Here is a 14767-nt window from a genome sequence, read left to right as displayed (position 1 = left end):
AGAATATGTAAGACTTGGCTGAGTAGAATGGCATAAATTTAAAAAGGGGTCCCTGCTATCTGTACCCCCTAGAGGATGGCTCCATTTTAGCAAGATAGCAGTCAGCTGCAGCGTTGTGAGTGGTGTCTGCAGGCAACCACCCAGCTCCTTTGGCCAAAACTGAAAGGCAGCACAGTAGCTGCTATTTCAGCCAGCAGAAATATTTGAAACTGCTTTCTATGAACAGAAATATTAGCCTTATTACATACAATGTATTTGAATAAAACTTGAGTCAGTTGTGTCGTTTGATAGAGGCATTCTCAAATGGTTAGAAACATTAATAGTGCTTCATGAATCCAGTGCTGAATTAATTACCTGATGAGTCTTGGGATTTTTTATGGAATTATTGTTGCTTCTGCTTACCACAACCTAAACCTCATTTTTTTGTTTTAGCAGAATAAAGACAGTGATTTACACACAATTTTGAAAGTACTAAGTTAGAACTGGTACCAACTTTATCTGACAACATAAGCAGTGAGATTTAATTTGGCATTTCCTGGAGTTTTCACAGCACAGCTCTAATCATAGTTATCAATTAGTCCAGTAAATTAAAATATTTAAACACTAGAGGTGGTCTTTGAAATGCATATTTTTAAATCATGAAGATTAATGAACTTGAAAATTGGGAAAGGAATAGCTGCAAGATCACTGATTTGCCTTCTGTGTAAAGAATTGGCTAATAATGCCCTCAAAAATGAACAGAGCACAGCAGGAAGCCCATATAATGCTATATCATGTGATTTGGTCTAATGAGACTGTATGGTAGAGCAGCAGCATTTATTTACTTTACTGAAGAATTTAATTGAGGAATTTCCTGTGAAATGAGCTGTGCTGACATTGTAAAATTCAACTGCAAGAACAAGGCTTTCTTCAGGACTTCTGACAGTGGATCATCACTGGGAATGAGTTCTGTCCCCCCATTCTCTTTGGAATATTTGGAAAAGGTGCCCATGCATCAGAGAACTTAAGCACTCTATGTATGTTCCATTTACTTCAGCCGAGATGGAAAGAAACTCAGTATTTGCTTAAGTGTTAGCAAAGCAGGCCGTGAACGTGTGTCAGAGCAGAAAAAAAGAGCTCTTATTTCATGTTTTTCTGTTTGCTAATTGTATTGCATCATTAGTAATTGATCAATAATGTCTGATAATAATTAACAATTAGTTATATGTATATATTGTCATATATATATGTATGTGTAATGATAAATTGCTAGTAATAACTGACTAATCCTTGGGAAGAGACAACATCATGGCAGTACCTCAGTTAAGATATTTTGCTCTGGATTGAGTGTTGTGAACTCTACGTTTACTCTACCAGTTCGTTTGGGCCATGAGGGCTCAGGTAGACCTTTTGGCTTGCGTGCTCTAGGCGTATATCTCTTTAATAGGTCTGATATTATAAAGGCAGATCAAATACATTCAAACCAAGCGGTTCACCAGCCACAGCCCTCACTTTCAGCTACCTGAGCTACTCTGTAGTAATCGGTCTGTGCTGATTCACCCTTTAACAGGAGAGTTGTTTCTATGATACTTTTGCAGATGGCTGTCAGCAAGTTTGCCTCACTGCCTGAGCCAGATGTATAGATTAGCTGGCTTTGCTTCCCATTTATTCTGTTACGCTGCTGCAGGAGAAGGGCTGTTTATAGATTATAGAGATTAGACTCAACAGAAGAGGAGTGACCCCTGCCAATCAAGTTTTTAAGTTTTTAAAAACTTAGGCTTTTGTATCTTTGTTAGTCATGTTTTTGGAAAGTATGGAAATATGTTTTCTGTGTTCATCACAGCTGTAGGAAATGCTGATGGGTCTGTGAAACGTACGGGACTCCCCTTACACTCATGTTATGATTTGTAAGCCAGAAATTCGATATTTAGGTTACTTGATTCTTGTAAAAGATTGTTGCGGATTTTATTATGTCAAAAGAAATTGGAAAGCTGTAACATCTCCATTGTCTGGATGCCTTTGAAATGTATTAAGGAAAAATCCTGGAAGGAGACCCACTTTTAGGCAGCATTGTCTGCATTTTGCTCTCATCTTTGTACCCAAGAAAATGTGGAGCACCTGCCAAAATGGCACCTAGTGAGGAACACCACCATGAAGCGCTGGCCTCACACTGATGGCAGAGAAGCAGCAATGCATGCTTCTGCATTTGGGCCTGTGTCTGTTAAAGCCGGTGACCTTATGCTGGGGTTTACTGATATGGAGGGAGATGTAGGACCCAACTGGGTGCAGGTGCCCGGGTGCTGGTGGGGGGGGGCTGCAGGGCGGCCTCTGTGAGGAGAGGCAGGGACTGCCCTGTGCCAGACACAGACGGTTCCAGCCGGCTCCAGTGGACCCACTGCAAGGCATAGCTGAGCCCCTCAGACAAGATGGTGGCGCCTCTGGGAAAGCATGTTTAAGAAAGAGCAAAATGCTGCACAGGCAGTGAGAAGTGAGGGGAAAAGCATGAGGAACAGCCCCGCAGACACGGAGGTAAGAGCAGAAGGAGGGGAGGAGGTGCCCCAGGCGCCTGAGCAGAGACTCCCCTGAGGGCCGTGGAGAGCCCACACTGGAGTAAGATCCTGAGAGGAGCTGCAGCCTCCAGAGAGGAGCAGACGTGGGAGCAGGGGAGAAGCGTGAGGAGGAAGGAGCAGCAGAGAGAAGCTGTTATGGAGTGACCACAGCCCCCATCCCCCTGAGCCTCTGGGGGACAGAGGAGCTGGCTGTGAAGGAGTGAAGTTGAGACTGGGGAAAAATGGGGTAGGTGGGGAGAAGGCGTTTTCAATTTTGCCTTTGTTTCTCACCATCCAAATCTCTTTTCATTGGAAATAAGTTAATTTTCCCCAAGTAGAGCCTGTTTTGCCTGTGACGGTAACTGATAAGTGATCTCCCTGTCTTTCTCTCGACCCACAAGCTGCTGCTTCTTGTTTTCTTACCCTGTCCTTTCTTACCCCCTCCTGAGGGGGAGTGAGAGAGCAGCTCAACCCACCAACGAGGACATGTGAGTGTTACCCACACAATCAGAGGTGAACTTACAGAGTTACTCTTCAAGCGTGTAGCCTTTTTTCTGCTCCCCTACTTCGTGTGTGTGTGCACACCAGTTGCCAGACTCCAATGTAGCCCAAAGCGCAATCCAGAGTTACTGTGCTGAGTTTGACTCAATATATACAGGCTTCAAAATTAACAGTAACTTCGCTTCAAATTGGCTCTCTATTTCTTGGCTAGTCTTGTAAAACTTTGCACTTCTTTCCTTTCATTTTTGGAGGAAAGTTTAACAGTTGCCATTTTTACTAATCTAGTAAAATTGGTAATGGAAAAAGTAATAGGAGGAAATAAGAAAAAACCTAAAAACTGTAACTGAAACATCTGTAACTAACATCATGGCTATCTGGAGAAATATTCCATCATGAATGAGTTTGGGTTTTCTAAAAGTGCTGGTGAGTAACTGCATGAAACCTCAAAGCTGGGAAAAATTAAAGCAAAGATTGATGGGATTTCACTGTAGCAATTTGAAAGGTGGGTTTACTGATGGCAAAGGAAGCAACCCTACCACGGTAGAGTTTTCATCCTTAAACTCTGTTGGTTGAGTAGAGCAAAGGAGGATTAAAAAAGAGCAGTTTCTGACATTGTGAAGGGTTGTGATTTGAAAGAAATGGAAATGCAGAACTGATTTGATTGTGTTAGGTAGGACTGAGAACAATTAATAATTTGAGAATATAAAGCAGGAAGTGGTAGTTTTTCAGGGTGTGCTGTAAGTGAAAGATTCTTCACTGCTAATGTTTAAAAACTTAGTGTATGAGAAACTAGTTCAATAACTAAGTTAAGTCCATCAAGTAGATTAAAAAATAATTTTGGCTTTTTACCTATAAAGTTAAGAATGGGTTTGAGAATTGGATACAAATAAATAAGAATGAACAAAACAGGCAAATGAAATGAGAGTACTGGTGAATTGAACTTTAATAAAGGGAGTAGGAAGGAGGTACTTTTTTTTTTTTTTTTATTCTTTCTTGCTCTTCAATAGAAAGCTACCATTTTAAAATTATGTTTCCTAATTCAAAGGTGTATTCTTCCACAAGCAGAAGGCAGTAAAGGACTTGGCGTCAGCTAATTATGCGACACCTCAAAGTCCTAGCATGAGTTGTGCCCTCACCCACAGGGGACAAACACAGAGGAAAGAACTGCAAGTATGATAACTAACAGGTAGTATAGCACAGCTGCATTTTGGGTCAGCTGTTAACACTAGGCTGCATCTGTCCCTCTGCTGTCTGTGTCCCTAACCCCAGCTGAACCCGTTCTGTGATTTTTGACTCGGGAATCTGATGAGACTCAGCAACTGGAAATTGCCCCTTTCCTCGTCCACCCACTTGTAGAAATTGGGGCCCAAGGTACCAAATGAACGTGGATCTATCTTCTGGCCATCCAATTTAAGTTTTGTGCATTTGTGCAGTTCTAATAATGATAAATGAGATATGCGTGTGTAACAGGACAGGAAGTTTTCTAATTGCCTATTATTTATTCGTATTTCTCTAAGGTTCTAGAACTGAACCTCCCTCCTCTCAGTCTCAGCCTGCAAAGACAGAAATAATTTGAGTATGCTTCTGCGTATCTTTTGAGGCATCTTTTCAAAGTCTAAGTTTAAAATATGTAACAACATTACACCAAATATGTCAAAAAGGAGACATTAGATCCATTCAGAACAGCAATTACTTAAATGTTTTTCATTTCATTGCCTTTGCTGATTTTTTTCAGATAGTGTATTAGATGAGTAAAGAAGATGAAAAACATGCCTCTTTGTGAAACTACAGAGGCATAAGTCTTTTATTGCCTTTGCCATCTTTGGTGAAAGTGTTGGGAAACAGTAGTTTCAAAGCTTTGGAGCACGGGCTGTAAGTTGGTTTAACCCGATCAAATAACATCTTTGTTCCCAGGTGTAGGGATATCTTCAGCATTTGTACTCACCAAAGTGTTGTTGTAAACTCACCAAATAGAGTGAACAACAAATACATGCTGAAAGAAATTATAATTCGTTTTGTATTTCCATTAAAAGGATACACATGTCAACAGAAGACAAAAAAAAAAGTGGAGAATGGATATCAAAAATAAAACTAAGAATGTATGAACATTTTAAAATTATACTTATGCAATGTTTTCATAATGCTGAATTAAACCTGGGCATTAAAACTTACATTAAGGCTTTTGAAATTGTAAACCAATATGTTTTATAGCAAAGAAAGGTTAAGAAAAAGAAATGGGTACATCAAGACTTACAGCTCTCACACACAATGCTGTCAGCGATGATATTTGTTCTTAGAATGTAGCTTGTTGGTCTTCACACAAGAACCTCATCAGTTTTCATCAATGGACTAAGTAATTCTGTGTCTTTTTCAAATGGGAAAACAGAGGCTTTCAGTGTCCTAGTCACTGACACAGAAAAAATTTAAGCCAATGTCCATCTTGATACGTGATGAGGAAAATCTGACTGGCAGTTTTCTGCTCCAACAGTCACTGCTTGTTTTCACTAGTGTTGCACATAACCTCTAATATTAAACAGTGCACACTAAATTTATTTGTGTGATGAACTTAATAATGTAGAACTTAGGGCTGAGTCCTTCAGGCTTTAGTCATAAAAATAGTCATTAATAGCAAGGAATGGGAAAACCTATGCGCTTAAGGATTTAGGAATTAGACTGGGGCAGGGGGGTGGGCCAGCTATTACAGAGTAACTCTGAAATTTCACATTCTCCTTCTTGTTCTCACATGTATTTCCCTGCATAGACAAATTCAATAGTTACACAGATTTGTTCCTGTTTGTGCATGTGGATAGGTTTTCACATATTTTTTCAGTGGTTTTTGAAACATTATTTGAAAATTAGTGTAGCAAAGGTAGTTTCCAATGTTGGCATTGGCATTCATTATGATGCAGGTACTGTTGTTTGTATAGTATGACTTATTCATTAGAGAAGTGCAGGGTGTGACAAAAAGATTCCTGTAGCAAAAATGCAAATGAGATATGAAATGCAAGAAAAAGTGTTGGAATAGAAAAGTGAAGCTTAGCAAACGTATATTGGTTCCTTATCTGAGGTTTGGATTTTACAAAACTTATTTTACTGTTTCAGAGGAGGAATGTCTAGAAATTACATGTCTATTATAAATCTCTTTTTTTGAGGCTTGTCAGTCAAATGCTTTTCATATATACTGACATTCAGTTTTTAAATCATTCAGAATATTTCCTGAACTCTATAGCAAATGAGGTAAATTTGTAAGAGGAACAAGCTTAAGCAAAGCATTTCCTCATCAGTTCCCATTTGTGATCAGTTCTAAATACAGTTATTTAAATAAATGTTTAATATTGGAAAAATCTGGTTCACTAACCCTTAAGATTCATTCCTAATTAGTTCATATTCCTCCTACAGAGCACATGAATTTACTTGTACTGAGTGCGCCGCCCTCTTTGTGACATGACTGTTCCTAAATGTCATTGTCACTGTAAGCTACACTACTGTGGTTGCATATGCTGCAATAAATGAGTGTTTAACAGAACACATGCAATGCAGTATGTAGCATATAATTGGTATTATTTTGCTACTTTGCTTTGTTGAAGAAGCTTGTGGAAAAAAAAAAAATCAAATACTAAGGCATCTGAAATCTTAGCGTAGATCTGACAAGTTGTAGATTTAATGTCTGATTGTTCATCAAAGTACATTATGAGTTCCCTCAAAGAATTTTGTTCAAGAAATTTATAAACATCAGCTTTTCTTTAATATTACAGGATTTTGAGGGGTTACTTCATATACTTTTTAAATGTTCTTTTTTCCTGGTTTAAAAATGACTTCATGAAAATTTTTGCACGGGCTTTCCAACATTCAAAATACAGTGTATTAGGATCATTGCAGCTGACTGCATTGCTAGAGCTATACATTTACATGTAAAAAGCCAAAATCTGGAGTACATTCAAAATTTTCAAGATTACAAAATTTTAAGTTAGTTTTGTTTCTCTGATTTTACTGATTTACAGTTAGTATTTTGGCAGTGCATTAAGGCAACAAAGTGAATAGGTGTTAAATCCTGTTGAGTCTCTAGAATAAAAAGTATTCAATAGGTTTTAACTGAAGACAGCTTTAAAAAACCCCTTTCTTCTCTGGAGGCTAATAAGTAAGCAGTTTACAGCTTCACTTTCTCTTTTCATTTCATTTGACATCATATATGCAGCCAAGGAGTAGGTATTTATCCATTCCAACAAAAGATGTTGTGTTAATCTCAGTAGAGAATCTGCCTGGAAAAACAGTGAGGTAGCTTGAGCCATCCTGTGCGATGGTCCATGTACAATAAATAGGGGTTTATGGACTTCTCGGTATCAGCTAGTGTATGTATATCTTCCTGAATTGTATCGGCATGGAGAATAAGATTGGTATCTGTGGAATCCTTACGTAAAAGAGGAATCTATTCTTCTGTATATGCCACTAAAGATATAATTCATTCCATACTTCTAAGAGAGACTGGAGTCATAATAATAGGGTAAATTCTATGCTATGTGCTCAGAGTAGTAAAAAAAAAAAAAAAAAAGTGTTTTATGAAACACAATGAGGGTCTCGCCTCCTTGTAATTAGGTGTTAGCATCTTCAGGGTAGTGAAAAATATTATATTATAAAGCATAATATGCAAAACGGTTTTGGCAGTCTGTATAATTAACTAATTTTCCATGTTAGAGGAGTCTCATACAGGAGATCTTGTGACACAGCTGTTCTACCTGCCTTCTGTTCCCGTTTTATTGGTGTTAAGGTACATTGTGTGTGCTGTTAAATACTGGCAGTGTTTGTAATGATGCAACCTTCCAGCAACAAAAAGTACATTTCAGCCTGCTGCTTTATGGACAATTGTTGTGGTTCTCGCATTTCAGAGCAGTAGGTCTTACTGACTTTGGTGTAAGTCATTTGATGGTTTCTTTGTTTGCTTCTCATCTCATTTAATGCTTCCCCTAGTTTTCCCCAAACCAATATTCGATTCATGTTGAAAGTACTGTAGATGTTAATTTACCTGGGTGATGTCTCAGGGATACTTTTACTGCCTTAGTACCATGCCGCAGTTAGGGTGCAAATCTAGGTTTTGTAACTAATGTCAGCGAGGAGCAACCCAGTGAAGGGTGGTTCAGAGCAAGAGCTTGACATGGCGATCAGAGGTTATATCTACAGTGTGAAGCTATGTACTGTGGAAACCAGAGGTGCTTCCCAGACTTGGTTTGCATATGGATGCCAGATGACTTTTGACTTCATGCTGGGATGAGGCAAATTCTGGCCTGTACACTGATTTGAGAGTAAGGGTACCAAACCTCTCAAGCTGGAAGGGAGCTGTGTTGCGCTTAAACAGGTTGTCTGACAGGCACGTTATGGGCACCAGGCTTGTGGGCCGCTGTAAATCTCACTTACCCTGAAATTTAAATGTATCCTACATCGCCGTCTATAAAAACCTGTCTGCTTCACTACTGTACAGTGAGCTTCAAGAGGCAAACCTCACTACTGGGGCGTTTAGATAGGTGGTGAGATTTTTTAGGCCTTCACCTCCTGTTGGATTAGAAGGTCAGCTGCTGTAATCCTCTTGTCTTTATTGCTGAATTATTTTAGCACAAAATTCCTCTGTATTATATCATACAGTAATACTGATAAAACCAAAGCTGCTCCAAACTTCAAACAGGAAATGATAACATAGAAGGTGAGGAAAATTAATTGCATTTCTGTCAACTGCCTGTGATGCAAGACTGGGACAAATTAATCTCCAGTGACCTGTTTGCTCCATTGATTTCTTTGGTGTTATATTAAGAATGAACATGATCCATTATCCATTGCATTACTAGGAAATAAAAAAGAACTATGATTAAATATACCCTCATAATGAGTTGTAATATTGCTTTGTTATAAACATGAAAAAATAGACTCTTCTATTGTGGCTATTAGAGCACATCAAATCTCACATGAAGTCTGCTTTCAGCAAAGGAGTTATTCTTCCACTTTATGACAAAACTACGTCTCTTTGAAATATTAGTTCATCCAAGCTGAACAACAAAAACAAGGTGTTTTGATTTTGGGAGCCAGAAACCTTTGCTTTCTCTTGATTTGTTACAGTATTTCTACCTTTTAAAGAGAAGTGTTTAATTTGTTAGGTTCATCTCTTCAAATCCATTTTTGTACAGAACAGAAGTAATAGATCAAGTTGTTGTACATTCATCTTTTTTCAGAATTACCCCAGAAGTAAATTATTAAACCTAAACTAATTTCGAGAATTTTGTAGTCTGATCGCCATTTTAGTGAATTAGCAGGTGTAAATATTAGTAATATGTGAATGCTGACAAGCTCATGAAAGCTAGAGAGTGTCTATTTCATTTATTTCAGCTGTACCAATTTTAACCTTTTTGTTTCTAAGAGATATTTTGTGATCATTAAAGTACTGACCGGCTGAGAGCCATAGTTCCACAAACTGGGATGTATTTAAGAAGGCAGAGTTTAATGATGTCACTTTGCTAGTCAAAATTCCTCGAACATCATCTGTTTGCAGATTTTTCAGTATTATCATTGTTGTGTTTGCCGATGTAAAGACATATGTTATGGACTTTAAGTAGAAGCTGACACAGTGCTAACAGCACTGTGGAATTCTGCAAGGCCTGGGGGAGAGGAGAGAAAATACAGTAACTCGGTGTAACAACCGTCAGCTGTGAGGAAGTAGCAGCATTGCTCAACCAGCCACACCGCTGTAGGGATTTTTCCTTCACACAGCTCCTTGTATTTTTCAGACTGAGAGAGTGGAATTTCTGTGACGTACTTCACACGAGGCAAAATATGCTGATAGGTTGAAATGTGACAGTAACAGTACATCCATGGGTTGTGTGTATTTTATAGACACATAGGCAGTAGCTGCTGTTTCTTTGCTTGTTTTAGGGAGCAGAAGGTTTTCCCATTGTATCATTAGTGGCAGAAAGCATCTAGTGTTACAGTCCTGCACCAGAAGTGTTAAGTAGTTAAACAACATGGTGGCAAAGCATGGTTACATGATACATTAATATTAAATATTAAAAAATGTAAAGAAGGGGACCAGCCACTCTTTGTGCTTCTGTCTGAGGGGAAGGGAGATGGGATGTAATGCTGGTGAGCCTTTATAATATCTGAAGTCTTCTCTCTTTTCAGCGCAATCCTCCCTTGCTGGTGAATGATCTGTTTGAAGATATCAAGGATGGCGTAATGCTAATTGCCCTTTTGGAGGTTCTTTCTGGGCAGAAGCTGGTAAGAGTTTCCTTCCTTCCTTCTGTGATAGCTGCATGATTTCTCTAGGATATAATTTTCTAAGATGCTTCTGTATTTGAATACTGCAAGATACTTGACTGCTACATGGCAAAATAAGTTTATTCACAGAATGGGCTCTCTGGTTACAAAACAAAATAAAGTTTATTATATACTGACACTTGATTTTAGGCATTTTCTATTAATTTTGTCTTACTAGTTCATAAAAATTGCTTATTTGTATTAGTCTTTGCAGTTCATCTGGGTAGTACTCCTATGACACAAACACGGTCTAAACTGCAAGCTGCTTCTATACATCTTGAAGAAATAATGACAGTTTTTTCTTAGTCAGTTTAGGGCTTTCTCTCTGAAAAAAAATTGTGACCCCCTCAAATTTCATGGGGTTTTATATCCATTTACCTTGACAGCTGCTCTGCTACTGTAAAAAACCTTAACTGGTGCCAAATGGCTTTTTCATAGCCAAGTTGTGTACAGAGGCCACGGTGCATACATGGCAAATAGGCTGTCTCTTGGGAGCCAGGATAGTTTTGTGTATGTGACGTGGGAGAAAAATGAAAGGGTTTTAGGCCAAGGGCTCTCACTTTTTCCAAACCAGCTCGCAGATCGGGTGGCAGCATCTAAAAGAGTAGGGCCACAGTCTGTCATTCTGCTTGCTCTAGGGTTCAGACGTTACTTGTTCCTTCACAAATAGGCAATTTGCAAGTGCCACACTGTCGTGGTTTAACCCGGCTGGCAACTAAGCACCACGCAGCCGCTCACTCACTCCCCCCTCCTTCAGTGGGATGGGGGAGAGAATCGGGAAGGAAAAAAAAAAGGTTAGAGCTGTGGGCTGAGATAAAGACAGTTTAATAAGGGAAAATAATAATAATAGTAATAATGCAAATGGTAACAGAATATACAGAATATGCAAAACGAATGATGCACAATGCAATTGCTCACCACCCACTGACCGATGCCCAGCCCGCCCCAAGCTGTGATTTGCTCACCACCCACTGACCGATGCCCAGCCCGCTCCAAGCTGTGATCAGTCCCCGAGCAGCGATCGCTCTCCCCGCAACCGACTGACCAACTAACCCCCCCCCCGAGCATGACGTTCTATGGTATGGAATAGCCCTTTGGTCAGTTTGGGTTAGCTGTCCTAGCTGTGCTCCCTCCCAGCTTGTTATGCACCTGGCCGAGCAGGAGAAGCTCAAAAAGTCCTTGAGTAGTCTAAGCACTACTTAGCAACAACTAAAAACATCAGTGTGTTATCAACATTCTTGTAGTACTAAATCCAAACCACAGCACTATGCTAGCTTCTATGAAGAAAATTAACTCTATCCCAGCCGAATCCAGGACACACACTTCTGCCTTTTTCATATTTCACCTCTGTTTTGATTGCAGGTGATACTGCAAATTAGGTGGTAGTTCAGACTGCAAAACTGATTTTACTGTCAGATGGGAAAAAAGCTATACCTTCAAGTTTGTTTCTGCTCTGTTGAAATATACCCATTTCTGTTTCTGTTCGTCTAAGACAGAAAGTCTCCCTCTTGTGGCAAAACAGAAGTAGTAAAACAGGAAAAGAATTTTAATGACAGCACCTGTTACAGCAACTTCATTGGATTGTATCCTGCCTACATTAATTAGTGAAAGAGAGGAGATATGACAGAATCAGAATAATGTCTGGTTGATTAAAAGGTCTTGTATAGCAGAATATGGTAGTCTGTTGTAACTGCAAAAGGAATTTTGGAATCTATAGCAGGCCTTAAATCCATTTGGAAATTTATGAGCATGAATTTAAATGATAGTAGCAGTATATTTGCATTACAATATAAGATTCAGTGGGGAATTTAATTCCACTGTAGCGTATTAGAAGCCTAGGATGTGTTCTTGATTTAATTCAAAGAACTCTGTCTTTTTTTAGCCTGCATGTCTGAAGTTCAGCAAAATTCATAGTTCAATGAGGGTTTGTGATAGGTGGGGTTTTTATTACTAGCGAGGTATTAGAGAGAATGGATAAAAATCCTCTAGGTAGAAGTCTTCACCGCAGACTGATTTTTTTTTTTTAAAATAACAATGACCTTGACTTCTCCTGTGCAAGCAAAAATATTTTACTGAGAGAAATGTCGCCTTTTCTCAAATATATATATATGTGTGTGTGTATAAAAAGAGAAGCAGTTTATCTTACGTAAGCAAAACGGTTCTCTGATTTGATGAAGTTTATGGGCTGAAGCCGACAGCTCGCATCCTGAGGTTATTAAGACATCCTATAACTCTTTTGTACTAGAACTGTCACAGTTATGTCCCCTATACCTGTTGGTCCTCCCTGTTAGCATATGCAAAAATAGAATTTGACTGTTCTAAGGAACATTTTAACATGTAAACTAGACTAAATTATGTACATAGGCATTTGTAATGACCTGGAACTTCATTTTTTGCAGCAAAGTGGCATAAATTTAATTGGCGTTTATGCTGTTCTTTCTCTTTAAGCCTTGTGAGCAGGGACGTCAACTGAAGAGAATTCACTGGGTTGCCAACATTGGCACAGCTCTTAAGTTTCTAGAAGGAAGACGGGTAGGTTTGATAGCACTTAGTCTTGTTTTTTCCTCATTTTTTTTTTCTTTTCTTAAATGTATGATTTGTATCCACCTCCCAGTTCTTATTCTCCAAAACTGGACCTATGTGTGCAGTCTTCAGTTTCTATACAGTGCCTAAAAGTTGCTGCAAAGTAAAAATGTCAAGTTCCAACACTGATATGTAACAATGTATAGGGTAAAACTTTTTTTTTTTCCTTTCAGTTAGAATCACTTTGGATGATCTCCTTCCATTTTTTTTTCTTTTTTTAATATGCTCTTCAGGTCCTCATGTTCCCTACTTTCCTGTTGCTGTTCTGAGCAATGAACAATGGTCTTCAGTTCAGTAGAGACATTATTTTATAATGAAAAGCATAGTTTTATGAACTTTGCTGGGTTGTACATGCAAAAGTCTACTCCCTGAAAGTATAGACATGAAAATTTAGAACAGCGTGACCGTTTATTAGCTTGACAGGACTTCAGACTAATTCCTGGACTGATTCTGGTAAATTCAGTGCTGTGGCCATTTTAGAAATTAAACCATATATTTTATAAATTTAACAAAAGACAGAAAGCCTAAAGGCTCAGTGTGATCTAGGTATGAATATCAAATATAAGCAATCTACTTTGACGTTTTTTCTTTACTTTTGTCTCTATATTGTAATGACTTGTATCTGTTTCTTTAGATTACAAATCTTTTGTTCTTCGAATTTCTGCATTTTAGTTCAATTTTTCTCAGTGCCGTAACACCTGATGAATTTTATGTCTCCACAATGCTGTACCACAGTGCAACCAGGAGCTGTTGGGTTTTGGCATTCTTTCCTTCTCTTTAACCCTGTAGCATCTTGACCTAATTGTATTTCTCTGACATGGGAAACAATCTTAGCAGATGCCTGTAGAAAAAAAATCTGTAAGAGAACTTCTTTTTAATTGAAAAATATATAGCTAAAGGAAATACAATTCTTTTCCCAAAGCAAAATTCAGCTTTAGCTCATGATTTCACTAGTTTATGTAGTACAGTTTGTTAATACAAATGATATCATATGCAGGCTGAGAGGGGATGCTTAGGTACAAAGACAGATTTTCTTTTAGAGGAAGTTGGAAATACCCGGTGTGTCAGGTAGATTGGCATGCATTAGCAGGTGGTCTCTAGGTTGAATCCAGCCTGAAGGATATATCTATCCAGGCTGTCACTCTTTTTCTCCCAGAAGAGGTGGGGATGCTGTTCAGACAACAAATGCCTCTTCAGAAGCTGAGTACAGTCCCTGCTCTCAGAGGTGGGCGAAAGGAGATGGGTGGCTGTGCACAGCACTTTGGGGAGTGCCAGCAGGGTGTCCTCCTTCCTTGGGCTCTCCCATAAGTTAAGTTTATTACACGTTTAATCAACTTCCTATTTTCACTCTCCAGACTTCTGCAAATACTCCTGTTATACTGCAAAATGCAGCTGGCAATTAACAGATATCACTCTGGACCAAACTGGTTTTTTGGTGGTTCTAAAAAGTTTATTTTGTAGTTTTAGATTCATTTTAATGGAGTATAAGACAAAGCACAATAACTAGACTAGGTAGGCTATGCTTCTGTGAACAGTAGCCTAATCAGAAGCTTTAGCTGAGTCCCTGTAAATCTTTTGATTTGTAATCTATATAAGAAAAACCTCGCTTTTAGAAAAATAAGAACTTTTGTGGGAATTAGTCCAGCTGAGAAAATGAGACTCGGTACATTTTTCTTTAGGTAGGTAGTAGAAAATTTTCCTGATTGACCAGCAGAGAAGCAAGTAATGTCAATTTTCAGAGAGTTTTGTCATATTTTTTGGTGGAGAGGATTGGAAATATAACCTGTGGGGATTTCTCCTCTGCCTCTTCCCACGAAGCCTGTGGATTTTTAATTCTGAAAAGAGCTTCACAGCCCTGAACA

General features: G+C 38.7%; 1 protein-coding gene across 1 annotated transcript in view; it reads left to right on the top strand.

Annotated features, from left to right (window-relative positions):
* The window catches only part of SYNE1 (spectrin repeat containing nuclear envelope protein 1), a 304520-nt gene that overhangs the window by 46772 nt on the left and 242981 nt on the right, over positions 1–14767 (top strand). Inside the window, 2 exon segments of the mRNA XM_035899865.1 lie at positions 10188–10283; positions 12771–12854. Of these exon segments, the coding sequence (XP_035755758.1) occupies positions 10188–10283; positions 12771–12854 (180 nt within the window).

The sequence above is a fragment of the Egretta garzetta genome, unplaced genomic scaffold (genome assembly GCF_000687185.1).
Source record: "Egretta garzetta isolate BGI_Z169 unplaced genomic scaffold, ASM68718v1 scaffold397, whole genome shotgun sequence".
Classification (NCBI taxonomy): domain Eukaryota; kingdom Metazoa; phylum Chordata; class Aves; order Pelecaniformes; family Ardeidae; genus Egretta; species Egretta garzetta.
This window is presented reverse-complemented; position numbering and strand designations above follow the sequence as displayed.